This window comes from Cervus canadensis, chromosome 24 (assembly GCF_019320065.1).
Source record: "Cervus canadensis isolate Bull #8, Minnesota chromosome 24, ASM1932006v1, whole genome shotgun sequence".
Classification (NCBI taxonomy): Eukaryota; Metazoa; Chordata; class Mammalia; order Artiodactyla; family Cervidae; genus Cervus; species Cervus canadensis.
The window spans coordinates 16155045-16182135 of record NC_057409.1 but is presented as its reverse complement, the minus strand read 5'-3'; the positions used below and the strand labels follow the sequence as shown (position 1 = coordinate 16182135).

Genomic DNA, 27091 nt, shown 5'->3' with positions numbered 1-27091 from the left:
GGTTCCGATGTCCCGACTCGGCCACTCACGCTCCGGCCGAATGACCGTGGGCGGTTCCGCGCGCCGCCGGGGCTCGGGTGCCACCTCCGGAAAATGGGTCACTTACCGCCCCGCCGTGCTGCGCCCCGAGGTCGCGGGGATGGAGGGCCGGGGGGGCGCCGAAGGGGTTAACGTACCTGGGCCGCCGCCTACCCTGCCGGCCCCTCCTCCGGCCGCGGGGAAGTCGAGAGCCTCGGCGGGGGCGCGGCCGGACCTCCGCCCCCGCCCGCCCCCGCCCGCCCCAGTCCCTGTCCCGTTCCTCGTCCCCGCCCGCCCGCCGTCCCCGAGCCCGCGGCGCCCAGAGCTGCGATCCGCGCGCCCCGCTCCGCCGCCGCCGTGGCCCGGGCCGCCATGTCTCTGTGGTGAGTGGGGCCGTCGGGCCGGGGACCCGGGCTGCGGGAGCGGTGAGGGATGCCGCGGGTCGCGGGGGGCGCGGGCTGGCCTCCGTTTCCCGGGCGCAGCTGGGCTGGCGCGGCGATGGCTGGAGATGCCCGGCCGTGCGCGACGCCTGGGCCGGCCGGTCGGCGATTGGAGGACCGCGGTGGACTCGTGCGCTCAGCCTTCCCCTGTCGCCCGTATGCTCTCTTAAGCTCTGGCCCCAAGGCACCCAGAGCTCATTCCTGGACCCGCGGAGTTGGGGACCGCAAGGTCTCGCCGGTAGCTGGGTCCCGTCCCCGATTCCGAGGGCCTCCTGCTTCCTGGGCGACCCCTGTCCTCCACCCTCAACCCCGAGTGGCTCTCCTTCCTCTCCGGGAGCTGGGGCCTCCGGCCTGCCCACCGCTCCCCTTGCACTGGGGGGAGAGGGGGGTGTCTTTTTTTCCCCCACAAATGGAGTGGAAACAGCCTGGAGTGAAGGGGCATAGCCTCATGGCCCTCTTTGGGGTGACCCCCTCAGTCCAACCCAACAAACCAGGCCAGAGTACTCCCCTGTCCTCCTCCTGGGACGATGGGGTCTGGGTCACACCCCACCCCAGCACCTGAAATGACCCAGCCTCCCTCCAGCTCTATATCTTGGGAGCCCATGGGAAAATGTCTCTCCATTGGGCTCTGCATCACTCACCCTGGGTGCCTGCACCTTTCATCAGCCGGTCCTGAGGCCACCCCAGGCTGGACCACCTGGTCCCTGTCTCACCATTTTGCTGCCTGTCTCTCCCATCACCCTGAATCTCCCCTCTTGACACCCTTCTGGCCTGGCCCTGTGAAACCACACTTTCTGGTCTGCCCTTTTCCTGGAGTCCCCAGCTCTGCCTCTCCCCAGAAGAGAACATGGCAGGTGTCCTGGGTCTCCCCAGACTGTGAGCTGAGGAGAGAGGGTCCCTGGGCCCAGGGACTCAAGGCCCAAGGATTCAGAACCCTGGCCCTGCAAGCGCTCCTAGAAAATAACTGATTTCTGCTTCCTAAAGGGGTGTAGTGGGGTTAACTTGGCATGAGGGACCCTGGAGAGTGGGGGTCCAACTGTGCCCCTCTCAAGGCAGCAGAGTGGGGGAATTCAGCTCTCTTAGTGGGGCTCAGACTGGAGCTACAGGGACAGTGGGCTTGCTAGGAGATGCTCGCCCCATTTTCAGGCTTCTGTCAATGGTGAGAACTGTTCTTTTTTTGTTGGGTCAGATGGATGGGGGTGGGTGGGAGGGGAGGGACAGGCTTCTTCAGGTTCCAGGTGAGAGCTTTCTCCCCAGTATCCCCTATACTTTTTGAACAGGTGTCATCTCTGCACCTCCCAGTGGTTTACCCCAGTGGTTCACCAGGTTTGCACAAAGCAGACAGGGTGCCTGAGGGAGAGATGGGGAGCAGGGCAGGTCAGCCCCTTGTAGAATCACAGCATTCCCCCAACTCCAAACCCACTCTGTGCCCAGCACTGCAGCTGACACGCCAGTTGCGTGCTATCCTCATTTTGAGAAAGAAAAAAAAATCACAGCTTGGAGAGGTTAAGAGAAATCACAAAACGTCTCCATGTAGCTTGTATTCAGTAAGTGCATGCGTGTGTTAAGTCACTTCAGTCATGTCTGACTGTTTGCGACCCTATGGACTGTAGCTCAGCAGGCTCCTCTGTGCATGAGATTCTCCAGATAAGAATACTGGAGTGGGTTGCCATGCCCTCCACCAGGGGATCTTCCCAACCCAGGGATCAAACCGTGTCTCCTGAGACTCCTGTATTGCAGGTGGATTTTTTTTACCACTGAGCCATGGGGTGGAGGGGTGGGGGGGCAATTTTCCCCATTCATAGCAGGACCAAAATCTGAACTCCAGGAGCCTGACTCCACAGCGCCTGTACTTAAGCTCTGTGTTATGTGGCTCCCGGGTCCTGGAGGAGGGAGGTCAGGATGGGAGAAGAAGCAAGACCTCCTCTGACCATTCAGGGGCCCAGGGACTTGAGTCTGTGTACAGGGGCCATCTGCCCATCTGGGACTGCAGCTCTGTACAAGGGGACTGACTCATCCTTTCTTCTCTCTTCTGAAACATCCGCTCCCCACCTCACCCCTACCCCCAGGAAGAGAACCGTCTACAAGAGCGTGTGCCTGTCCCTGGCCTTGCTCGTGGCCGTAACGGTATTCCAGCGCAGTCTGACCCCCAGCCAGTTTCTGCAGGAGCCCCCGCCAGCCTCCCTCAAGCAACAGAAGGCCCAGAAACCCAGCGGACTTCTGGTGAACCCTGACAGCTTCTGGAAGAGCGCGAAGGAGGCGGTCACCCCCACTCCCATGGTTTCACGGAGGCCCCAGGCCTGGGACGTGAACACCACTAACTGCTCGGCCAATATAAACTTGACCCACCAACCCTGGTTCCAGGGCCTGGAGCCACACTTCCAGCAGTTTCTGTCCTATCGCCACTGCCGCTACTTTCCCATGCTGCTCAATCATCCGGAGAAGTGCAGCGGTGATGTGTACTTGCTGGTGGTCGTCAAGTCCATCATCGCGCAGCATGACCGCCGCGAGGCCATCCGCCAGACCTGGGGCCGCGAGCAGGAGTCGGCGGGCAGGGGCCGCGGTGCAGTGCGCACTCTCTTCCTGCTGGGCAAGGCCTCCAAACCGGAGGAGCAGTCCCACTACCAGCAGCTGCTGGCCTACGAGGACCGCATCTACGGGGACATACTGCAATGGGACTTCCTTGACAGCTTCTTCAACCTGACCCTCAAGGAGATCCACTTCCTCAAGTGGCTTGACATCTACTGCCCTGACGTCCGCTTTGTCTTCAAGGGCGATGATGATGTCTTCGTCAACCCCACCAACCTGCTGGAATTTCTGGCCGACCGGCGGCCCCAGGAGGACCTGTTTGTGGGAGACGTTTTGCATCACGCCCGGCCCATCCGCCGGAAGGATAGCAAGTACTACATCCCCGGGATCTTATACAGTCAGAACAGTTACCCGCCCTATGCAGGCGGAGGGGGCTTCCTTATGGCCAGGGGACTGGCCCAGCGCCTGCACCACAGCTGCGACACCCTGGAGCTTTACCCCATCGATGACGTCTTCCTGGGCATGTGCCTGGAGGTGCTGGGCGTGCGGCCCATGGCCCACGAGGGCTTCAAGACTTTCGGCATCTCCAGGAATCGCAACAGCCGCATGAACAAGGAGCCCTGCTTCTTCCGCTCCATGCTTGTCGTGCACAAGCTGCTGCCCACCGAGCTGCTGGCCATGTGGGAGCTGGTGCATGGCAACCTCACCTGTTCCCGCAAGCTCCAGGTGCTCTGACCTGGCCTGGGCCGTCAGGATTGACGAGGAACATGTGCTCCGGAGTGCCTGCGAGTCGCGAGGCTGCAGCTGCAAGGCCAGGGCACCGCCTCTGGTCCCCTGCAGGAAGGTGGAGGGGTGGGCCTTACGTGCCCCTGGGTGTGGTGGGGTGCGGGTGACCGGGACTAAGGCCCGGCCACGTTCCGAACGGCCCAGACTGGAGACTGGTTCTCTGGCAGCCCTCCCAGCCTGGGTCTGTGGTCTGGCTCCGTCTAACCGGGCGGGAGGCCCTGATGGCCTCTCAAGGAACCCTGTGCTCAGGTACCCTAGGCTCGACCTGCCCTCGACGGGTCCAGGGCTGCCCTCTTGTCTTCACAGAGCGGATCCTCCAGCTTCTGTGAAATGCCTCAGTCTCCCCACGGCTGCTTGGGCAGCCCTTTCAGGAGAAAGCTCAACCCTGTGCAGGCTCACAGGCCTCCCCCCGTCAACGCCTCTGGGGGTTCCTGGAGACCGAGCCACAGAAGGCCCTCAGCACCCCCCTGCCCCCCGGGGCCCTGACCCTCCTGGGGTTTGACTGCACAGTCTCTGCTCCCAGGTGGCTTCGCTCCTGGCTGCGTCCGGCGCTGCTCCAGCCGGCTCCCGTCTGTCCGGAAGCCAGAGCAGCGGCTCTGACTACCTCAGTGATCCTCAGAACCTCTGGATGGGCTGCAGCCCCACCTCACCGCACCCCAGCCCCCACTCCCCTGCCCCCAGACGCAGGGCCAGAGAGCCGAGCTCCGGTCCCAGCAGTCCCAGTGCTGCTTCGCAAGGCCTGGCTCCCCCAGTTGGAAACCAGCTGGTCTGACCCTGGAAGGATATGCCTCCATTACTGTGAAGTTTTATTTATGAAGAATTCGGAGGGAGAAGGCGCCAGGCCTCGGAGGGTGGGGGGAGGTGGTGTTCTTCCCTTTCCTTATTTCAGCAAGACATCGCCTCCCTCCGCCACTCTTGTCCCCTCAGCCCCGCCCCCACCCCAGGCACACAGCCCCATGCCCATCACAGCTCCCCCCTCAGCCTCCAGAGCCATGCCCACCTGCATGCCTACTTCTCCAGGCCCTGAGCAGACCAGCATTGGCCCCTGTGAAGGGATGGAGTGACTTGGTGCCCACCCCACTCGGGTTCAGGGATTCCTGGGGGATGGCTCCAGAAGATGTCACCTTGCATCAGGGTCAAGTCCCCTGGGAAAAGTGAGGGATTAACTCTTATTTTCTTAATAAAAGGGGACTGGTTTTTTTTTCCCCCTCCCCGGTGTGAAATTTCCTGTCGCCATTTCTATTGGGGAAGACACAGCTTGTTCCTTGTTATTGGCTGGTGGGTACACAAGGACCCTCTGAAGGGCCTCTTGATCTCCAGGAGGAAAGCAGAGGCCACATGGGCCCCTGGTTGGGGGGTGGGGTGCAAGAGAGACCTGCAGCTCAGAGAGCATTTTCTGGTGAGGGCCGGGCCAGAGCTGCCCCTGAGGCTGGGGTGACAGTGAGTGGGGTGGGGTGGGCGCCTGCAGGGGCTAGTGGGCTTCCTGACATTCCTGCAGTCAGCCTTGAGCCTAGATCAGGTTGATAAGAAACATTGAAACAGTGGGGTCCAGTGATGGGGGGACTGCACTGCACAGGGAACCTCGGCCGAAACTGCTTACCTCCAGGGTGAGGAGGGCAGTCAGCCCCAGGAGGAGGGACACTGGGGTGCGGTGGGCAAGCCAGCAGCTCCCTGCCTGTGCTCAATGGGTCAGATGCCCTGAGAGAGTCACTTGCTTATTAATGTCCACGCCAGGCCTCTTCCCCAAATGAGTGAGAGCAAGGGCTGGGTCCTAATATAAGGCACCATCTTCGAATGTTAAGAATGTCACCACCAAGCCGGCCCTTCTGAGTTGGGACCTGGTGACTGCACATGTGAGGTCTTTTACTCACCGTGTGAGCCTGGGGGCTGCAGACAGCAGGGTGGGGCTCTAGGGTCTCTGCCTTCCCAGAGCTCAGTCCAGCCAGGGCAAGAGCCATGGAGAGACAGCCAGGAGACAGAGGTGGAAGGGCCACTGGTCCCAGCGCACAGGTGGGGGCCCAGAGACAGCATTTGTGCTCAGAAATCACCTGAAGGATGCTGAGCAGGTGTGTGCTGAAGCAGATAGCTGCTCCTCAAGAGTGGGAAGATGGAGTGGTGGGGTGGGGGGAGCTGGGGTGTGAGAAGAGGATCTCAGGGCCTCCTGGGTTGCAGGGGGGTGTTCAGACTTGATCCTGAGAGGCAGGGACCGGGAGTGGGGACCTGGGTGCGCACCCCTGCCTCTAGGCTCGCTCTGTTTCCAGCTGAGCCGCAGGGACTCGGTGGAAGCAGCAAGTTTCCAGCATGGGAACGCCCTCAGCCTCAGCCCCAGGGGGACCCTTGTATCTGACCCCGTTTCAGACCTCAGAGGCCCAGGCTGAGCTTGCAGAGAGGGCTGGGAAAGGGGTGGGGCGCCAGCGTTAGCACAGCAGGAGGAAGGGCAGGGAACCCACCTGTGAGGGGGCCAGTGGAATATGACCCCCCAGCACAGGGTGGGGAGCAGGCTTCATCACCAGGCCTGCCAGTGCACCTGCGTCTTGAAGAAGTAGGTGCTTGCCTGTGGTGGAAGGGGAAGGAAGGACAGTCCAGACAGGGGGCCATGCAACAACCCAGGAGCGCAAAAAAAGCAGGACATCGGAGCTGCTGGCTGCCCGGTGTGGACAGTGTTGGAGATGAGGCTGGATGGAGTGTCCTGGTGCTCCCTGCACCACAACATCTTGGCCAAAGGTGCTATTTAAGCTGGTGGCTTGGCCATTCTCGGAGAGTTCCCAGGTATCCTTCATGCATACAGAAGGTATACATATCATTGGGTATGTTTTTCTCTTCTTAACCTGTCTTTTCTCATAGAGAAGGGTCTCCGCCAAGAACCTAGAAGGCCAGAGGGGGAAATTATCTTTCCTCCCCACCAAATCCTACCTCTCCCTTTCGGAGCCCACTCAGTCTTTAATTGTCTGGAAACCTCAAGGGCTTCCTTAGTCCCGAGTGTGTGTCCGGGAAAAGTCTGAGCCACCCTCTGCAGCGGTTGCCTCTCATCCCACACGGTGACACCCTGGCACATGGGCCCCCACAGTTCTGTGGACTCTGAGGCATTGTCTTCCTGACAGAGGCTGCAGCGGGGCCCACGATTCATAGACAGAACAATTCTCTTAGTCACCCTTGCTTGTTCTTCTCCAAAGAGCAGAAGAAGCCAGCTAGGGGCGCTGGGTCCTGAGACTCAGTCAGTAACACCGAGTTCGGGAGGACCCTACAAATTCACTCAGATTCTGTCACTGGGAAGCAATTTTCCAGGGCTGCTGGTAAATTTTAGGTAAATTTTAGTCAGTCCTCAATCAGATCCTGAGGAACAGGTTGGGGGGAAGGGGAAGTGAGTCTCAAACCCTTTCCTCCCCAAAGACCCGGAGCTTCAAAGGCAAGACGCTTCCCCCCTGCTGTCCTGCCTCCAGTCCTGCATTCCTAAGAGGCCTGCGGAAGAGGTAGCTTTGTCAGGCCACAGAAGGTCTCCTGCCAGGCAATGGGTGCTGCTTGGCCACATTTACATAACTAAAGGAGACCACTCAAAGAACTCTACCCGTAACAAAGAAAGCCTGTTCTGGGGAGACTCACTCTGTCCACCTCAGCTGAGAAGGAGCAGGGAGGGAAGCTTCTGTGGAACCAGTTATAGACGAAGACGACGGTCAAGTGAAGAAACGGAGGCTCCCCAGAGTAGGGTCCCACAGCGCTTGTGTGACCGAGCACTGTCTGAACTCAGTCTCTGCACCTAACCCCCCACCCTTTTGTCTCCCAGGAACCTCCATGTGTATTTGTGGGGTTTTGCCCGACAGTCCCCAAAGTAGAAAAATGTAGTGTCCCTTGAGTGACTGGAAATTGGGTATTTGGGATTTGAGGAAGCCCAGCAGGACTAGCACTGTGGGAAAACTTTATTTCCACATAGTTTTAAAAAAATATTGTGAAGACAAGCTTTCCTGTTTAGTGGAACACTATACATTGTTTAATACACAACCCCCAAGCTGTCTGCTTCTAGCCCAGTTTATGGTCTTGGAGCTATTCTGCACTTTTTTTAAAATCACAGAAAATAGGGGAGGGATAAATTGGGAGTTTTGGGTTCATATACACACACTACTATATATAAAATAGGTAAACAACAAGCACCTACTATATAGCACAGGAAAGTACATTCAATATCTTGCAATAATCAATAACGGAAAAGAATCTGAAAGAGAAGATTTATAATCAAAACTAAATCACTCGGCTGTACACCTGAAACTAACACAACTTTGTAAATCAACTGTACTTCAATTTTAAATTTTTCTAAAATAAAAAAAATTTTAAGAAATATATTGTAAATATAATTTTTAAAAAAACACAGAAAGGGAGAGACTCCATCAACTTCTCTCCCCACTGTGGAAAAACCAGTTTTGCCTCCGTTAGCAATTCAATTCCTTCATTCCATACAAATCTGTGCTTTTAGACAAGTCTCCTGTGAACCAGTTATAACATCAGCTTACCCTCTTACGAATAAAATAAATCTTTACCTCGTAGGAGTTAGGCGTTTCTTTTTTCTAAAAGGTATCTTTTACCATCTTTTATATTAAAATGACCACAGACTCATTATGGTTTAGAATGTCATTTTTTGCATATATTTCTGATACCAAACTTGCATCTTGGAATAAATTTTACACCTTCAGGTGAGCCTAGAGCTCAATCCCTTCCGAAGGGGCTCAGCCCCGCTGCTCATCTGCAAAGCCCTAACTCCCCGCGGAGCTTTGGGGAAAAAAATTGGCGTTCAGGCCCCAACCCAGGCGGGGTACACCCGAACCTCGGAGGCGGGCGCTAGTCTAGGTATTTCAACACCCCCCCCCCCCCACCCCCAGGTGACTCCGGCCGACGCCCGGGCGGGGACTAACTGACACTGCAGAGCAGCAGGTGATGGGTCAGGAATCTGCTCGCGCTTTGTTTTTCTCTGGTGTCGAATCTAACAAGAATGCCCGGAATTCCTGCCCTCGCCCCAGGCAGGACTGAGGGTGCGGGCGCCGGAGAGTGGTCAGCGCAACCCGGAACCCAGAGGCCATCGCTGAACCACCTAGGCTTCGGTGGGGACCATCGCGCTCTGCCGTCGGAGGTGGGGGAGGTCAGGGGAGGGTAGTGGTGGAATCCACAGGACCCCGGGGGCCTGGACTAGAGGTGGAGAGTGCGACATCTAGTGAGACCTACCTGTTGGCCCGCGCCGCGATCGCAGCGAGGCTGGGGGCGCGGGGCGCTGGGCAGACCCCTCTGCGCCGGCTCCGTAGCGGCGGCCCCGGGCAGGGCCCTTGAGAAGATCCAAGGGGCGGGGAGGGGCCGGAGGGTTGGAGTCATCCGCGGAGCCAGAACCATCCCAGGACAGGGCGGGGAGCGCCCCCAGCCGACCACGGTGGGCATAGTGACAAAGAGGAGGGCGATTAGAGCTGTTACGTGAAATCGGTTAACTTGAAATCCTTGTACCCCAAGTTATCCTCTTGTATCCCTAAGAGCATGTATGCCTCTGAAATACCAGAAATCTCCACGCCAGACTATTTAATAGGAATTCTTTCCTTGTAATGGGCTTCCCTGATAGCTAAATTGGTAAAGAATCCGCCTGCAATGCAGGAAACCCCAGTTCAATTCTTGGGTGGGAAAGATCCGCTGGAGAAGGCATAGACTACCCAGTCCAGTATTCTTGGGCTTCGCTTGTGGCTCAGCTGATAAAGAATCCGCCTGAAAAAAAAAAAAAGAATCCGCCTGCAATGTGGAAGACCGCGGTTCCATCCGTGGTTTGAGAAGATCCCCTGGAGAAGGGAAAGGCTACCCACTTCAGTATTCTGGCCTTGAGAATTCCATGGGGTCGCAAAGAGTCAGACAGGACTGAGCGACTTTCACTTTCAATGGAACTCCAGGGATTTTATTCTCTTCTTTCTGCTTATTTGTCTAAAGAATTTTGTACCATGAGCGGTTACCACTTAGTTGAGGGATAAAGTTTAGAAACGTAGACAAGGTATTAAAAAGTGGAGACGTCACTTTGCCGGCAAAGGTCGGTATAGTCAAACCTATGGTTTTTCCAGTAGTTATGTAGAGATGTGAGAGTTGGACCATAAAGAAGGTTGAGCGCCAAAGAGTTGATGCTTTTGAGCTGTAGTGCAGGAGAAGACTCTTGAGAGTCCCTTGGACAGCAAGGAGATCAAACCAGTCAATCCTAAAGGAAATCAATTCTGAATATTCATTGGAAAGACTGATGCTGAAGCTGAAGCTGCAATACTTTGGCCACCTGATGTGAAGAACTGACTCATTGAAAAAGACTCTGATGCTGGGAAAGATTGAAGGCAGAATGAGAAGGAGGCTACAGAGGATGAGATGGTTGGATGGTATCGTCAACTCAATGGACATGAGTTTGAGCAAACTCTGGGAGATGGTGAAGGACAGGGAAGCCTGGCATGCTGCAGTTCATGGGATCTCAAAGAGTCAGACATGACTTAGTGACTACACAACAAAAAGTTTAGAAGATAGACGTGGGCCAATATTCAGACAGAACGGGTGCCCTTGGAGGAGTGAAAGTGGCTTTGAGGCCCTCAGGGGGCTTCTTCCAGAAAAAGGAGGAATGATTCTTGTTTTACCCACCAAGGAGAGCAGTACAGTCTCTTGACAGAAATCACTTTGGCTGGCCCACCCTCAGGGGCCCTCTGAGGTCAGAGGAAGGAAATCTTAGAATCTGAAAACAATCCACTGTCCTTGTAAGTGTTTACTGTGTAAGCAAGCACTCCTACACAACCAACGCAAGAATCCATCTATTATAAAAGCTAATATATAACCAACACAATATTGTAAAGCAATTATCCTCCAATTAAAAATAAATATATATATTTTAAAAAGCTAATGTATAGCCAGCATTGCTTAGGGTAAGTTTGATTGCAAATGGCATAAAATTCAGCTCAGGCTTTTTGAAACTTTAAAAGGGATTACTGGCTTGCATGAGTGAAAGGTCAAGGGCTTAAGTGATGGATTGAGATCCACATTCGGGTAGCTAGTTTGCAAAAGCTGCACATTGACCACCACACTGACCCCAGGCAGATAGCCTGAAAAACTTTGAGGCAGGTCTGGAAACAGCTGACCATCCATCATTGCTGCCTGTGGTTAGCTAGTACCAGCTGCTGGCTAAAAGGCCAGACTCGAATCAGGCATCCCAAGACACCCAAACCTAGTCAAACTTTTCTTGCTAGATTTGTTTTATGTAATTTGAACCAATGTTCTTTGGCACTTAAAAAATAGAGGTTATTGATAAAAATGTATCTTTTATAGTGAAGACTTATGAGCCATTGTTGATCACAGGACACTCATCCCCCAAAGATATCCTACCTGCTCCCAGGAACTTTCACATTGATGAGGTGTCATTCTTACAATTACAGTGCATTATGTGTTTCCCTTGACCTCTTGCATGCATGCTCAGTCGCTCAGTCATGTCTGACTCTTTGGGACCCCATGGACTGTATCCTGCCAGGCTCCTCTATCCACGGAATTTTCCAGGCAAGACTACTGGAGCAGGTTGCCATGTTCTCCTCCAGGTGATCTCTCCGATACAGGGCTTGAACCCAAGTCTCTTGTGTCTCCTGCATTGGCAGACAGATTCTTTATATTGCCCAACCTGGGAAGCCCATTATACGTTACAGTTGACCTTAAAATAGGGAGGTTATCTGGGTGGGCCTGATTGAATCCCAGAAGCCCTTAGAAGTGGAGAGTTTTCTCCTGCCAGCTGAAGAAGTCAGAGAGATTCAAAGCAGAAAACAATTCCATATACAATATGGAATTGAAGATGAAGGTTGGCCAAGTGATAAAGAGTGAGAGAAGCTTCTATTAATAGAAGCTGAGAGCAAGCCTTGGTTGGCAGCCAGCAAGGAAGTGGGACTGAAACAAAGATTCATATCAAACTCTATACAACACTCAAGTCAGCACATAAGTCCTTTCTGCTCCTGAAACTTTTACCGCATATGTATATTAGGAAGAAAATATCAAGGGTCCCTCAAAGTGGAAATTGAGCAGACCTAACTCTGTGTGCATGAGACAGTAAATCAGAAATTACCCACAAACGTAAACCAAATGACAAGAACAATGACAACAATCCTAGCCTCTTTCTTAAATAACTGTGCATCAAAGAGAAAGTGAAAGCTACAGATGCAGATTGTTTTGAAATCAAGAATACCACATCATTATATTTATGTTGATAACACCAATTTGCATCATTATGACTTCAGAGGTGTCACATGTTAGACCTTGGGCCTAAAGCAGTTGAATATTGTGAAATTTAACAACTTTCAATGCATTCATTATCTATGAAAACAATAATACAAATAATCAAACTCATATTTCTACTCAAAATTTCAGGGAAAGAACTTTAAAACAGACTCAAGCTGGAGTTCATAACATTGTACAGGAGACAGGGAGCAAGACCATCTCCAAGGAAAAGAAATGCAAAAAAGCAAAATGGTTGTCTGAGGAGGCCTTAGAAATAGCTGTGAAAAGAAGAGAAGCGAAAGGCAAAGGAGAAAAGGAAAGATATACCCGTTTGAATGCAGAGTTCCAAAGAATAGCAAGGAGAGATAAGAAAGCCTTCCTCGGCAATCAATGCAAAGAAATAGAGGAAAACAATAGGATGGGAAAGACTAGAGATCTCTTCAAGAAAATTAGAGATACCAAGGGAAATTTTCATGCAAAGATGGGCTCAATAAAGGACAGAAATGGTATGGACCTAACTGAAGCAGAAGATATTAAGAAGAGGTGGCAAGAATACACAGAAGAACTGTACAAAAAAGATCTTCACAACCCAGATAATCACGAAGGTGTGATCACTCACACTCACCTAGAGCCAGACATCCTGTAATGTGAAGTCAGGTGGGCCTTAGGAAGTATCGCTACGAACAAAGCTAGTGGAGGTGATGGAATTCCAGTTGAGCTATTTCAGATCCTAAAAGATGATGCTGTGAAAGTGCTGCACTCAATATGTCAGCAAATTTGGAAAACTCAGCAGTGGCCACAGGACTGGGAAAGGTCAGTTTTCATTCCAATCCCAAAGAAAGGCAATGCCGAAGAATGCTCAAACTACTCCACAATTGCACTCATCTCACATGCTAGTAAAGTAATGCTCAAAATTCTCCAAGCCAGACTTCAGCAATACGTGAATTTCAAGATGTTCAAGCTGGTTTTAGAAAAGGCAGAGGAACCAGAGATCAAATTGCCAACATCTGCTGGATCATCGAAAACGCAAGAGTTCCAGGAAAACATCTATTTCTGCTTTATTGATTATGCCAAAGCCTTTAACTGTGTGGATCACAATAAACTGTGGAAAATTCTGAAAGAGATGGGAATACCAGACCACCTGACCTGCCTCTTGAGAAACCTGTATGCAGGTCAGGAAGCAACAGTTAGAACTGGACATGGAACAACAGACTGGTTCCAAATAGGAAAAGGAGTACGTCAAGGCTGTATCTTGTCACCCTGCTTATTTAATTTATATGCAGAGTAGATCATGAGAAATGCTGGGCTGAAGGAAGCACAAGCTGGAATCAAGATTTCCAGGAGAAATATCAATAACCTCAGATATGCAGATGACACCACCCTTATGGTAGAAAGTGAAGAAGAACTAAAGAGCCTCTTGATGAAAGTGAAAGAGGAGAGTGAAAAAGTTGGCTTAAAGCTCAGCATTCAGAAAACTAAGATCGTGGCATCTGGTGCCATCACTTCATGGCAAATAGATGGGGAAACAGTGGCTGACTTTAATTTGGGGGGCTCCAAAATCACTGCAGATGGTGATTGAAGCCATGAAATTAAAAGACGCTTACTCCTTGGAAGGAAAGTTATGACCAACCTAGACGGCATATTAAAAAGCAGAGACATTACTTTGTCAACAAAGATCTGTCTAGTCAAGGCTATGGTTTTTCCAGTGGTCATGTATGGATGTCATGTATGGATGTGAGAGTTGGACTGTAAAGAAGGCTGAGCACCGAAAAATTGATGCTTTTGGACTGTGGTGTTGGAGAAGACTCTTGAGAGTCCCTTGGACTGCACGGAGATCAAACCAGTCCATCCTAAAAGAGATCAGTCCTGAATGTTTATTGGAAAGACTGATGTTGAAGCTGAAACTCCAATACTTTGGCCACCTGATGCAAAGAGCTGACTCATTTGAAAAGACCCTGATGCTGGGAAAGATTGAAGGCAGGAGAAGAAAGGGACAACAGAGGATGAGATGGTTGGATGGCATCACTGACTCAATGGACATGGGTTTGGGTGGACTCCAGGGGTTGGTGATGGACAGGGAGGCCTGGTGTGCTGCAGTTCATGGGGTCACAAAGAGTTGGACACGACTGAACAACTGAACTGAACTGAAAGTTGGAGTCCCTAGTGGCCTAATGGTTAAGATAGGGTGCTCTCACCACCATGGCCTGGGTTCAATCCCTAATCAGGGAGCACCCTGTAAGCCATGTGGTGTGGCCATAAATAAGTAAAACAGACTAAAGCCAAGCCAGTAAAAAGGAAAGAATAAAGACATAATAAAGATGAAAGCTGAATTGATGAATTTGAAAGCAGTAGAACTGAAAAGAATCCAAAAATTGCTTCTTAAGAAAAAAATTAATAAATCGAAAGGGGGGAGGGGTCTCAGCAGCCAGAGGAAGAGTAGGCACAGCTGAAGATGGTGGAAGCCACAGCCTCGAACTGCATCCTGGGGAATTTTGTAGCCACCTTGGCTAATGCGATGAGCCTCCAGCTGCCTCTTGAAGAAGTAACCCCCCCTACTTTTGTCCTTCCCTGTGTCTGCCCCCACTTCTGCCTTCCCCTTCCCTCCCCTCCCCAGCTGTGAGCTTAGCTAGAGACTGGGACAGAGAGACTGGAGAGGTGGTCTCCTGTGGCCAGACTGAAAGCTGCCCAATGCTGAGGACGTGATGTCCAAAGATTGCCACTTTGATTACTATGCTCACTTCGGCATCCATGAGGAAGTGCTGAAAGATGAGGTCCGCAAATTCATGTACCGGAACTCCGTGTTTCATGGCCGGCACCTTTTCAAAGACAAGATGGTGCTGGATGTTGGCTCAGGCACAAGGATCCTCTGCACGTTTACTGCCAAGACCAGGGCCCGCAGGGTCATTGGGATCGAGTGTTTCAGTAGCTCTGATTACAGGATGAAGATTATGGAAGCCAAAAAGTTAGACCACATGGTGACTATCATCAAGGGGAAGGTGGAGGAGGTGGACATCATTGCCATAGATGGACTACTGCCTCTCCTATGAGTTGATGCTCAACACCACGGTCTACACCTGAGACAAGTGGCTGGTGCCCGATGGCCTCATCTTCCTAGACCGAGCCACGCTGGTATGTAAGAGCCATTGAGGACCAGCAAACAAAGACTACATGATCCACTGGTAGGAGAATGTGTGCAGCTTTGACGTCTTGCATCAAAGATGTGGCCATCAAGGAGCCCCTGGTGGACATGGTGGACCCCAAGCAGCTGGTCACCAACCTGCCTCATAAAGGAAATGGACATCTACACGGTCAAGTTGGAAGACCTGACCTTCACTTCCCCCTTCTGCCTGCAAGTGAAGCCAAACGGCTGCATGCATGCACTGGTGGTCGACTTCAACGGCGAGTTCACCTGCTGCCACAGAAGGACTGGCTTCTGCACAGCCCTGAGTCCCCATCCCCTCACTGGAAGCAGACGGTGTTCTACATGGAGGACTATCTGACAGTGAAGACAGGCGAGGAGATCTCTGGCACCGTTGGCATGTGGCCCAATGCCAAGAACAATGTGACCTGGACTTCACCATTGACCTAGACTTCAAGGACCGGCTGTGTGAACTCTCCTGCTCCACTGTCTACCGGATGCACTAAGGCGGTGCCCAGGTTCTCCCATCCCAGCCAGGCTGGTCCTGCAAAGGGCCCAGGGGCTGCGGCGTTCTTAGGTGGTTTCAGGGCTCCCTCCTCCCCTCCCCACAGAAGGGAGTATTATGTGCTGGGGCGTGGAGGGCACATTGTGACTGTGTTTTTCATTACTTATGTTTTTATATGGTTGCATTTATGCCAATTAAATTCTCAGCTGGGATGGCAAAAAAATTAACAAATCGAAACTATAATGTGATACCACCTCACACCTATCAGAATGGCTCTTATTAAAAAAAAAAAAGAAGACAACAAATAAGTGTTGGGAAGGATGTGAAGAGGAGGGAACTCTTGCGCACTGTTTATGGGAATGTAAATTGAGGCAGCCACTATGAAAAATAGTATAGAGGTTTCTCGAAAAATTACAAATAGAGCTACCATATGATCCAGCAATTCCACTTCTGGGTATTTTCCCAAAGAAACCAATAATACTAATTTGGAAAGATATATGTGCCCCTATGTACACTGCAACATTATTTACTATAGCCAAGATGTGTAAGCAACCTAAGTGTCCAGCGACAGATGAAATGAGTGGATAAAGAAGATTTGGTGTGTACACACACACACACACAGTAGAAATGTTACTCAACCATAAATAAGAATGAAAGCTTGCCCTTTGCAACAACTTGGATGGACCTAGAGGGTATTATGATAGTGAAATAAGACAGACAGAGAAAGGCAAATACTGTATGATTTTGCTTAAATATGGAATCTTAAAAAACAAAACAAATTATTAAACATAACAAAACAGAACAAACTCATTGATACAGAGAACAAACTGGTGGTTGCCAGAGGGAGGGGGTTGAGGGGAGGAAAGAATCAGATGAAAAAAACTAAGAGGTGCAAACTTCCAGTTACAATATGCACCCAAACCATGGGGGTGAAATGTACAGCATGGGGAATAGCGTCAATAATCTTGTAATATATTTGTATAATGACAGAAGCTTCCTAGATATATCGATCATCTATAGTGATCAGTTTGTAATGTATACAAATATTGAATCACTATGTTGTACACCTGGAACTAACATAGTGTTGTAGGTTAATTATACTTCAATAAAATAAATAAAGGAATAAAATAAAGTATTGAAATAGCTAGACCACTGCCAAATTTATTAAAAGACAAATATAATTAACAAGTTCATGTAGTTAATGAAGATTAAAATGTAAAATTAGGACTTCTGTGGTGGTCCAGTAAGGCTAAGACTCTGTACTCCCAATGCAGGGGGCCCAGGTTCAACCCCTGTTCAGGGAACTAGATACTACATGTCACAACAAAGATCAAAGATCTTGCATGCTGCAACTAAGTCCTAATGCAGCCAAATAAATTAGCTAAATAACTAAATATTTTAAAAATAATGAAATGTAAAATTATAAAAGAAAGCTGGGAAAAAAAAAGAAAGAAAGCTGGGAGTGGAAGTGATAGGAGGAAGAGGAGGAAGAGGAGCTGTCTCATTTAACTGAGATGCAATCTCCCGTTCTCATACTGTGTTCTCTTACTAGGAAGGGTGGATACTGAAGTAGAGTTCCTTGGGGGAATATGTTTCTTTCAATTTTGCCACAAAGCATTCTCCTATTCAGGTTACAGTCACTGGTAACTGACAGAAACCCTACTCCAAACTAGCTCAGAAAAAAAGAAGTTTTAGTAGATAAAAACAAATCTCTAGGGCTTCAGGTATGGCTGGGTCCAGGTGCTTAACAGGTGACTTCTCTTCACCGATTAGCTCTTCTTCACTCTGAGTTGACTTGATTCTCTAACAGGATTTCTCCAGATGGAAGGAAAAAGGGTCGCAGGTGGTCGTAGACGTAGGTGGTCTTTACAGCTCACTCCTAAAAGAAAAAAAAAAAGAGAGAGAGTGTGTGTCTTTTCTGATATTTCTGGCAAATACTCAATAATTAGGTTTGATTGTATCTTATGTCCAAGCTAGACCCAGTGTCTACAGTGAGGAGAATGGAATTCTCTAATCAGGACATCATTGAGACCAGGGATTGGGTTAGTCCCACTTGATCCACATGACGTGAGCAGGATTACAATGGAAGAGGACTGAGAATTCCCTGGTGGTCCAGTGGTTAGCACTCCGAACTTTCACTGCTGAGGGTGTGGTTGAGAAGCTAAGATCACACACACACACACACACACACACACACACACAAATGGAAGACAGCAGTGAGGGGACGGTGTGTTCCCCAAAAGAAAAGGTTATTAGGAAAAAAAAATTATGGATTCAGTCTACAAAACCTCAGGCTGGGATGGATGAAGCTGACCCTCACATTCTGCTCAAGAGCTGGTGCTTCCTATGCTGGAGTCCCCAGATAAGCCTTTGCCCTCCATCAAACCCCTTCCTTACAAGATTTTTTCCTCCTGGGTTCTGTTGATCCTTCTTGCAATCTGGCTTCCATTCCCTCCCCAACAAAATCCATCAGAATTGTTCTTTTGTGGCAGATCCCCCAATTTAAATAAAGTTCCCATCACTTTCCATGGGGCTTTCAAGTCTGAGCAAATCTGGAATAGTAACTTAAAACCTATATTTGAAGTGAAGGAAAGAGGAATCCAAGACAGAAGAGAGGAAGTAGGAATTTCTATTTTCTTTGCTATCACGGGTTCAGGTCTGCTTTCCAGAACTGAACCTGTGAAAGTTACCTATTGCTGCATAACAAATTATACCAAAACTTAACAGTTATACTTAAACAACCTTTTTGAGGGTCAATTTGAAAAAATATATTGGACTTTCTCCCAATGGTCCAGTGGTTGAGAATCGCCTGCCACTGCAGCGGGCCCTAGTTCAATCCCTGGTCCAGGAAGATTCCACATGCTGCAGAGCAACTAAGCTCGTGCGCCACAGCTACTTAGCCTGTGCTCCATGTTCCACAACAAGAGAAGCCCCCACAATGAGATGCCCACACACCACAATTAGAAAGTAGCTCCCACTCGCCACAACTAGAGAAAGCCCATGAGCAGCAATGAAGACCCAGTGGAGTCAAAAATAAATAAATTTATGTTTTATAAAAATTAAAACATATATTGATAGTTTCTTTCAAAATTAAATATGAATCTATGACTCAGTCATTTCGACACTGAGTATTTACCCAAGAAAAGGCATGTTTCTACCTAAAACCTGTACACAAATATTCATGGAGCTTTATTTGTAATAATCCAAAACTGGAAACTGGACTTCCCTGGTTGTGCAGTAGATAAGAATCCACATGCCGGTGTAGGGGACATGGGTTCAATCTCTGATCCGGGAATATTCCATATGCTGTGGAGCAACTAAGCCCATGTGCCATAGCTTCTGAGCCTGTGCTCTACGGCCCTGCTCTAGGGCCCTTGAACCACAACTTCTGAGCCTGTGTGCTGCAACTACTGAAGCCTGCAGGCCTAGAACCTGTGCTATACAACGAAAGAAGCCACCATACTGAGAAGCCCACACACTTCAAGAAGAGTAGTCCCCACTCACGACAACTAGAGAAAGCCTGCACTCAGCAAGGGGGACCCAGTGCAACCAAAACTAATAATAAAAAAGAAAAACCAAAAACTAACCTGGTGTCCATCAACCAGTGAATGGATAGACAAACCATGGGACATGCATGCCATGAAGTGCTACTGAGAAATAAAAAGGATACTCATATACAAAAGAATCAAAAGATGCAGTTCAACACTGCACAGGTGTGCTGATCATCTCAATATATAATGAAAAGATGCTTGATAAGATTCAGTAGCCCATATGGAATTGAATATTTATTGATATGTGTAAGGGAAATTATTTTACAGCCATTTTCAATCATTAATGGACATATGGGATTTCATTGAATGGCAAACCCTCATTCAGTAGGTCTGGTTATAAACCTGAGAGCCTGAAGTTCTACTAAAATCTCTAGTGATGCTGAGCTGCCAATCTAAGTATGATTTGTAGATCACCAGCTTCAGCATCCCTAGATGGATGTATTGTAATTGGAAAATCAAGGAAAGGAATCAAGTGTTTATTTCGCCTATTCTGTATGAATTGCACCTCAAGATAACCAAACAGTTTATGAGGAAGTTATTTATAGAAGACTTCCTGCTTTTAAATGAGGCAAGAATGCTAGAATTAGATTATCACCATTTCCTAATGCCCCATGAAATAAAAGATCTAACTACGGCTGCTTAAACTAGTGAGGAAAAGCTGATGGGAAGCTTGTGATGAATAGATGAAGCTGGCAAGAACTGAACCCACTGATCAACTGTAACATCATAAGAGAGGCAGCCAGAGACTATATGTCTCCCATCACACCCACCCACATGCTCCCCATGTGAGGCAGTAAGAAATATTGATTGGAATACCACTCAGGTACCACCCCCAAGACTTTGGCAGGCATTCCCCCAGCTGCCAGAGGGGTGTTCCTGCCTGTTGCTGACACTTGGGGTCCTCCCAGGGGTTAACCACAGTTTATTCTCCTGTCCTAAAGACACCCACTCGAGGGCACAAGAGCCCCACCCCTTGCCTCCAACCAGAACAATTCTGAAGGACTATCCCAGCTCCTGAGCTCCCTGTGGTCAGCTGAGACCTTGGTTTCTACCGCATCACAGGCCAATTACTCCTTCTGCCCCATTCCACCTCCCCCACTCCCCTAGGCCTCGATCCTGAGAGCCCTCCCCAGTAAAAACTTCCTTTGGCAAATCTCTCAGAGTCTAGGGTCCCAGCCACACGCCCTATGGCACCACCCTGACATATACTTGCCAAAAAACTGAGCCTCCATCTGATCAACTCTCTAGACATACTAGGGGACAGAGGAACATAACAAACACCACCACAAGACTATTTGCCCAGCAAAACCAAGACTATGTAATCCTTGCAGTGCAAATTACCTGGTGCCTTCAATGAACAGACAGCAAGAAAACTGAAAAGAGGAAAGAGAATTTATAGACTGAAGGAGACTTCAGAGCCATGTGTGGCTCTTCCTTGAATGCAGATTTGAATAAATCAAATGAAAAAAAAAAAAACAAGATAATCAGGAAAATAACACTGACAAAATATTTTATGCTATTAAGGAACTGATGTTTAAATTTTAAAATGTGATAATGGCATTACAATTTTCATACTTAACTTTTTAAAAGTATTTATTTATTTGGCTGCATCAGGTCTTAGATGTGACACGTGGGATCTAGTTCCCTGACCAGGGATTGAACCCAGGACCCATGCATTGGGAGCTCAGAGTCTTAGACACTGGACCATCAGGGAAATCCCTTCTATAAGTTTTAGTTCTAGGTTTTTATTTAGGTGTAATGATCCACTTTGAGGGGTTTGTTTGTTTTTTTTAAGTGATTCGAGGTATGAATCTAAGTATAATTTTTCTAAATCATTATTTTTATGGCCTCTCCAAGAAGAAAAATTCAATTAACTGAAATTTCAATGATTGATTTCAATTTAAACTTAATTTTTTCCTAATGAAAGAAATTAAATACTAAGGAATAAGATTTTTTTAGGTAGGGTTGAGCTATGGAGGGCCACAAGCCATTGTTAACGGGTAAGTTTTTTCACTCCCCTAATAAGAACCTATTTCTGCCTCCTATAGACAATACCACCTCCCCTGAGAATGCATGATCCAGGTTGAATTTTTAATTTTTCAGTTTTGGGGGTTTTACACATGGATGTCAATTGTCTCAGTACTGTTTGTTGAAAGATTATGCTTTCTCCACCAAAGCTTTTCATTTGTATGGAAAATTAATTGACCATATGTATGGGATATTGAAGCTGAAACTCCAGAACTTTGGCCACCTCATGCGAAGAGTGGACTCATTGGAAAAGACCCTGATGCTGGGAGGGATTGGGGGCAGGAGGAGAAGGGGATGACAGAGGATGAGATGGCTGGATGGCATCACCAACTTGATGGACATGAGTTTGAGTGGACTCCGGGAGTTGGTGATGGACAGGGAGGCCTGGCGTGCTGCGATTCATGGGGTCGCAAAGAGTCGGACACGGCTGAGCAACTGAACTGAACTGAACTGATGGGAGTCTATTTTTGGACTTTATTCTTTTGATGCATTTGTGTATCTTTACACCAGTATATATTATCTTGACTTCTGTAGTTTTATAATATCAGGTAATATAAATCCTTGAACTTCATTCCTTTTTTTCCCAAAGTTGCTTTGGTTTTTCTGAGTTATTTGCATTTCCATATAAACATTAGAATCAGCTCGTCAATTTCCATGGAAAAACCTACTGAGATTTTGATTGGGATTATACTGCATGTGTACATCAGTTTGGGGGAGAATTAACATCTTAATAATATTGAGCCATCTGATCCATCTATGAATACTATATAAATATATGTGCATGCATACATCCATTTAAGTTCTCTCAGCAATTTTTTTAGTATAGGTCTTACAAATCTTTTATCAAATTAGTATTTAAGCATTTTTAAATCTTTGATGCTATTGTAAATGGGATGGGGTTTTTTTGACAAGGCTTTTAAAATTTTAATTTTGATTGTTGGTAATATATAGAAAGACAACCACAAAACTTGTGATGAATATCCTGATAAATATGAGAGGTGTATGAAGAAACACAAAAATATTTTCTTTGTGGTACAGAATATTTAAACAGCATGTGTTTCAAACTAGAAGTTTAAATATTAATGTTTAGCACTTTTTTTTGACTGCATAACATGTGGGATCTTAGTTCTCCTTTCAGGGATTGAACCTATGCCCTTGGCAGTGAAAGTACAGAGTCCTAACCCCTGGATCACCAGAGAATTCCTTAATGTTTAACATTTAACACAACTCCATCCAAAATTCTTTTTTCCTTTTTTTTTCAGAATTTGACAAAGCTTTTAAAAGTCATCTGAAAGAGTAATCAAGGCTGTAAAGAACATTTGAAAGAAAAGAAACTAGCTTTGCCAGATTGAAAACCCATTACAGATTAGCTACTACAGCAGTTAATATCATCTGGTACAAGAGTACACTGGGCAGATTAATGATACTTAATAGCTCAAAAGTTGACCCTGGGACAGTCAAGATTGTCATCTATAACAAAGCAGAGATTTTATTGAGGACAAATTGTTCTTTTAATAAATGGCTCAAGGACACATAATAATTTGGACGATAACAAAGAGAACATATAATAAAGTTCAGAGGATTAAAGGACAAAAAGTAAAAGATAATATTGATGTCACAAAAGCAGCGGGAACCGTCCTGAACACGTCATTGTTTTCTGCATAAAGCAATGGAGAAAGTTACAAAGCAATACACTAGATAGAAGAGTATTCATCTTTCAGTCTTTTGCGCTGCTGAAGCCTGTGGGCACTGGATAGGGAAGTGATGTGTATATAGTCAGGGCTAGCTGGTAAGGGGCAGAAAACTCTGAGGAATCAGAGGTGAGAGAGGTCAAGGGTAGGGTAGGAAGGGAAACTTGCCTGTGCCTCCCGCCCCCAGGCTTGTGAGGCCAGGCCCTTCTTCCTGATATCAGGCTGGAGACTCGGAGTCCTTCCAGCCACACAGAGACCCCACGACTCTTGGCCCAGGTGAGCAATTTAACACGGGAAACCAGATGCTCAGAAAAATAAAGGATAAATAATAACCAAACTACACAAGTGTTGAAAATATTAAAGGACACGCAAGATTCAACGAAAGAAAATGTAAAAGTGAAATAATAAAGTAATTGGATAGCCAAGAAAAAAGATAAGCCAATTTAAAAGAAAAAACTCAGGGGAGTTCCTTGGCGGTCTGGTGGTGGTGGTTCAGTCACCAAGTCATGTCTGACGCTTGCGACCCCATTGACTGTACCCTTCCAGGCTCCTCTGTCCATAGAATTTTCCAGGCAAGAATACCGAAGTGGGTTGCCATTTCCTTCCTCAGGGGGATCGTCCCAACTCAGGAATCAAACTCAGGTTTCCTGCATTGCTAGCGGATTCTTTACCGACTGAGCCACTTGGTAGACTAGAGGTTAGGGTTCAGTGCCTTCATTACCATGGTCAGAGTTCAATTCCCGGTGGGGGGACTGGAATCCCGTAAGCTGCACGGTGTGACCCAATAATAAGAAGTAAAGAAAAACTCAGAATGATAAGTGTGCTAGACAGGTATGTCTAAACCTGAGACAGCAAAACCATTTCTAGACATTTTTTTAAAATGAAGAAACAAAAGAAAAAAACCCAGGAAGAAGCAAGCCAAGAGTATGAACCTGTAGAAGGACACTCAGGCTGAGGGCCTGAGGTAGAGGGCAGGCCCTGGACCTCAACACCCCTGCCGCTGGCCAGGCACTCCTGCCCCAGAGACCAGCAGCCGCTGTATTGTGTATTGTGTATTGGCAGCACAGAGTCTTAGCCACTGGACCACCAAAGAAACCCCCTATTTTTTAACTATTTTACATGAATATGGATGTAACACATCACACAAAAATCACAAAAGAGAATACAGTGATGAAAAGTTCTTCTCCCTCCCTTGGCCCCTCGCCACCCCCCACCCCCAACACATTCCCATCTGCCCAGGCCTCCACTGCCACCTGGCTCTAGGGAGGCTTTTCAAGGTAATTTATGCAAACACATATGGAACTCTCACCCTCTTTTATCTTTTACATAAACTGAAGCACATGAGGCTCGCCACATTTTGCTTTCCCACTTAAAAGTGAACCTGAAAGATCATTCCACATCACCAGTCCAGGTAGAGTTGTCACAGTGCATTTGAAATGGCTCAGTGTTCCATTCTGTGAATGAGCCCTGATGAGGAACGTGCTAGATCAATCACTGTAATATAGCACCATCTCTGTCCCCTTGTATATCTCCTCTGCATTCCCAGAATCCCTTTCCAGTATGTTCTAGGGTGGATTCTGCCCAGGAGGGGCACCGTCACCAGATTCCAAAGGCTGAAGGAAGTAGGAGCCATTGCTCTCTACAAGTCACTATGGGTAAGCAGCAAAAATCATTGCTGGGGTCTTTCTTGGCTTCTGGGGCCCCCCTTGCAAGACCCTCACTTCAGTGCTATGGGCAACTGAGATCCTTGGTACCAGCTTCCAAAGGCTCCCAGTGTCCTCCTGGGGAACTCCTGCTTTGGTCCTGCTGGACCTGGGATCACAGGTGGCACTTCCCTGCCACCCCCTCACTTCCATTGTCTTTCTGTTCTTTCCTCCGCCAGCCCCTCCAGTGCTGCTCCAAGTCTCCACTTCCCTGTATTAACCTCTCTCTACTCTAAATACCTAGAGTGGCTTCTGTCTTCCTGATTAAGCCTTGAATGATACAAACAGGGCTGCTTGCATACCCTTGTGTGTGCTCATGAACCCACGGGCCTCTCTAACTGGTGCATAAATTCCTACGAGTAAAATTTCCATGTCAATTTAAATTTTGGTGGTGTATTATTCAGCTAGTGCTGCCATAACAAAGTACCACAGACCGAGTGGCTTCAGCAACGGAAATTTATGTCCTCACAGTCTGGAGGCCCAGGGTCTGAGATCAAGGTGTCTGCAGGCGTGGTTTCTTCTGAGCTTCATAGATGACCGTCTTCTTCCTGTGTCTTTATGTGTATGTGTGCATGTCCACATTTCCTCTTCTTATAAGGACACCGGTCATAGAGGATAGAGTCCACCCTAATGACCTCATTTTAATGTTATTACCTTCCTAAAGACCCTCTCTTCAAATACACTCATGTTCTGAAGTACTGGAGTTAGGATTTCAAACATATGAATTTGTGGGGGGACCCACAGTTCAGCCCATAAAAGAAAGCTGTTACCAACTCGTTTTCTCCCCAGGATCTACCAACCTACATGCCTTACATCAGCGCACAAGGGAGCCCAGTCTCCATACACTTGCCCCAAGAGTCAGGCAAACTCGGTGAGCTCTGCTATCTAACAGGTAGGAAAAGACACATGGTGTTGTTTTAACTTGCATTTCTCTTACTCTGAGTCAGGTTAACAGATATTTCATGAGTCATTTGTGTTTCCTTTTCTGAGAAAGGTTTGTTCACAATCTTTGTCCACTTTTTAAAAAAAATTTTTGCAGTTAAAAATAATGTATCTTTTATTGTATTTTATTTGGGGCCATGCCAATGACATGTGAGATCTTAGTTCCCCAACCAGGTATCCATCCTGCACCCCCTCCAGTGGAATCAAGGTCTTAACTTCTGGACCTGTCCATTTTTCTGTTGGCTTATTGTCTTTTTATTATTGTTTTGTGGAAGGGTTTCATCAAAAACATTTACTCAATATACTGTGCAAATATTTGTCATTTATCTTTCAACTTTGTTCATAATTTTCTGTAATTCAGTGATATTTTATTTTTATGTAAATTACCCATCTTTTCTTTTATGGCTTCTAGGTTCTATGTCATTCTTAGAAAGTCCTTTCCAACTTTGAGGTTATAAAACAAATTTTCTCATGTTTTCTTTTAGAACTTTATTGTATTTTTTTTGGCCACACAACATGTAGGATAGTTCCCTGACTAGGGATCAAACCCATGCCCCGTGCAGTAGCTCAGAGTCTTAACTACTGGACCACCAAGGAATTCCCTCTTCTACTTCTTTAGTATTTTACTTTCACATCAATACCTTTGATGCATTTGAAACTTATTTTATGTACGGCATTAGGAACAATGTCTCTTTTGGAAGGTGTTTATCCAGCTGTCCCAACACCAGCACCTCTTTCTTCCACCAATCTGAAGTGCTATTCAGTTCAGCTCAGTCACTCAGTCATGTCCGACTCTTTGCGACCCCATGAACCACAGCACGCCAGGCCTCCCTGTCCATCACCACCTCCAAGAGTCCACCCAAACCCATGTCCATTGAGTCGGTGAGGCCATCCAACCATCTCATCCTCTGTCATCCCCTTCTTCTCCTGCCCTCAATCTTTCCCAGCATCAGGGTCTTTTCAAATGAGTCAGATCTTTGCATCAGGTGGCCAAAGTATTGGAGTTTCAGCTTCAACATCAGTCCTTCCAATGAACACCCAAGACTGACCTCCTTTAGGATGGACTGGTTGGAAATCCTTGCTGTCCAAGGGACCCTCAAGAGTCTTCTCCAACACCACACTTCAAAAGCACCAATTCTTCTGTGCTCAGCTTTCTTTGTAGTCCAACTCTCACATCCATACATGACTACTGGAAAAACCATAGCCATGACTAGACAGACCTTTGTTGGCAGAGTAATGTCTCTGCTTTTTAATATGTTGTCTAGGTTGGTCATAACTTTCCTTCCAAGGAGCAAGCGTCTTTTAATTTCATGGCTGCAATCACCATCTGCAGTGATTTTAGAGTCCAGAAAAATAAAGTCAGCCACTGTTTCCACTGTTTCCCCATCTATTTGCAATGAAGTGATGGGACCGGATGCCATGATCTTAGTTTTACATTTATTATCTACTGAGTTCTTCTGTTCATTTGGGTCTATTTTCATGCTTCCTATATACCAGCCTATTTGAGACCTTCTTCACTCTTCT

General features: G+C 47.8%; 1 protein-coding gene and 1 pseudogene across 1 annotated transcript; both read left to right on the top strand.

Annotated features, from left to right (window-relative positions):
* The first annotated feature begins 267 nt into the window (after window positions 1-267).
* Window positions 268-5197, top strand: B3GNT7 (UDP-GlcNAc:betaGal beta-1,3-N-acetylglucosaminyltransferase 7). Its single transcript, XM_043444552.1, has 2 exons — window positions 268-401; window positions 2528-5197. The coding sequence occupies exons 1-2, from the start codon at window positions 391-393 to the stop codon at window positions 3720-3722; spliced, it is 1206 nt and encodes a 401-aa protein (XP_043300487.1). The 5' UTR covers window positions 268-390; the 3' UTR covers window positions 3723-5197.
* A 9263-nt stretch (window positions 5198-14460) lies between these two features.
* On the top strand, window positions 14461-15703 carry LOC122426657 (annotated as a pseudogene).
* Window positions 15704-27091: the final 11388 nt, after the last annotated feature.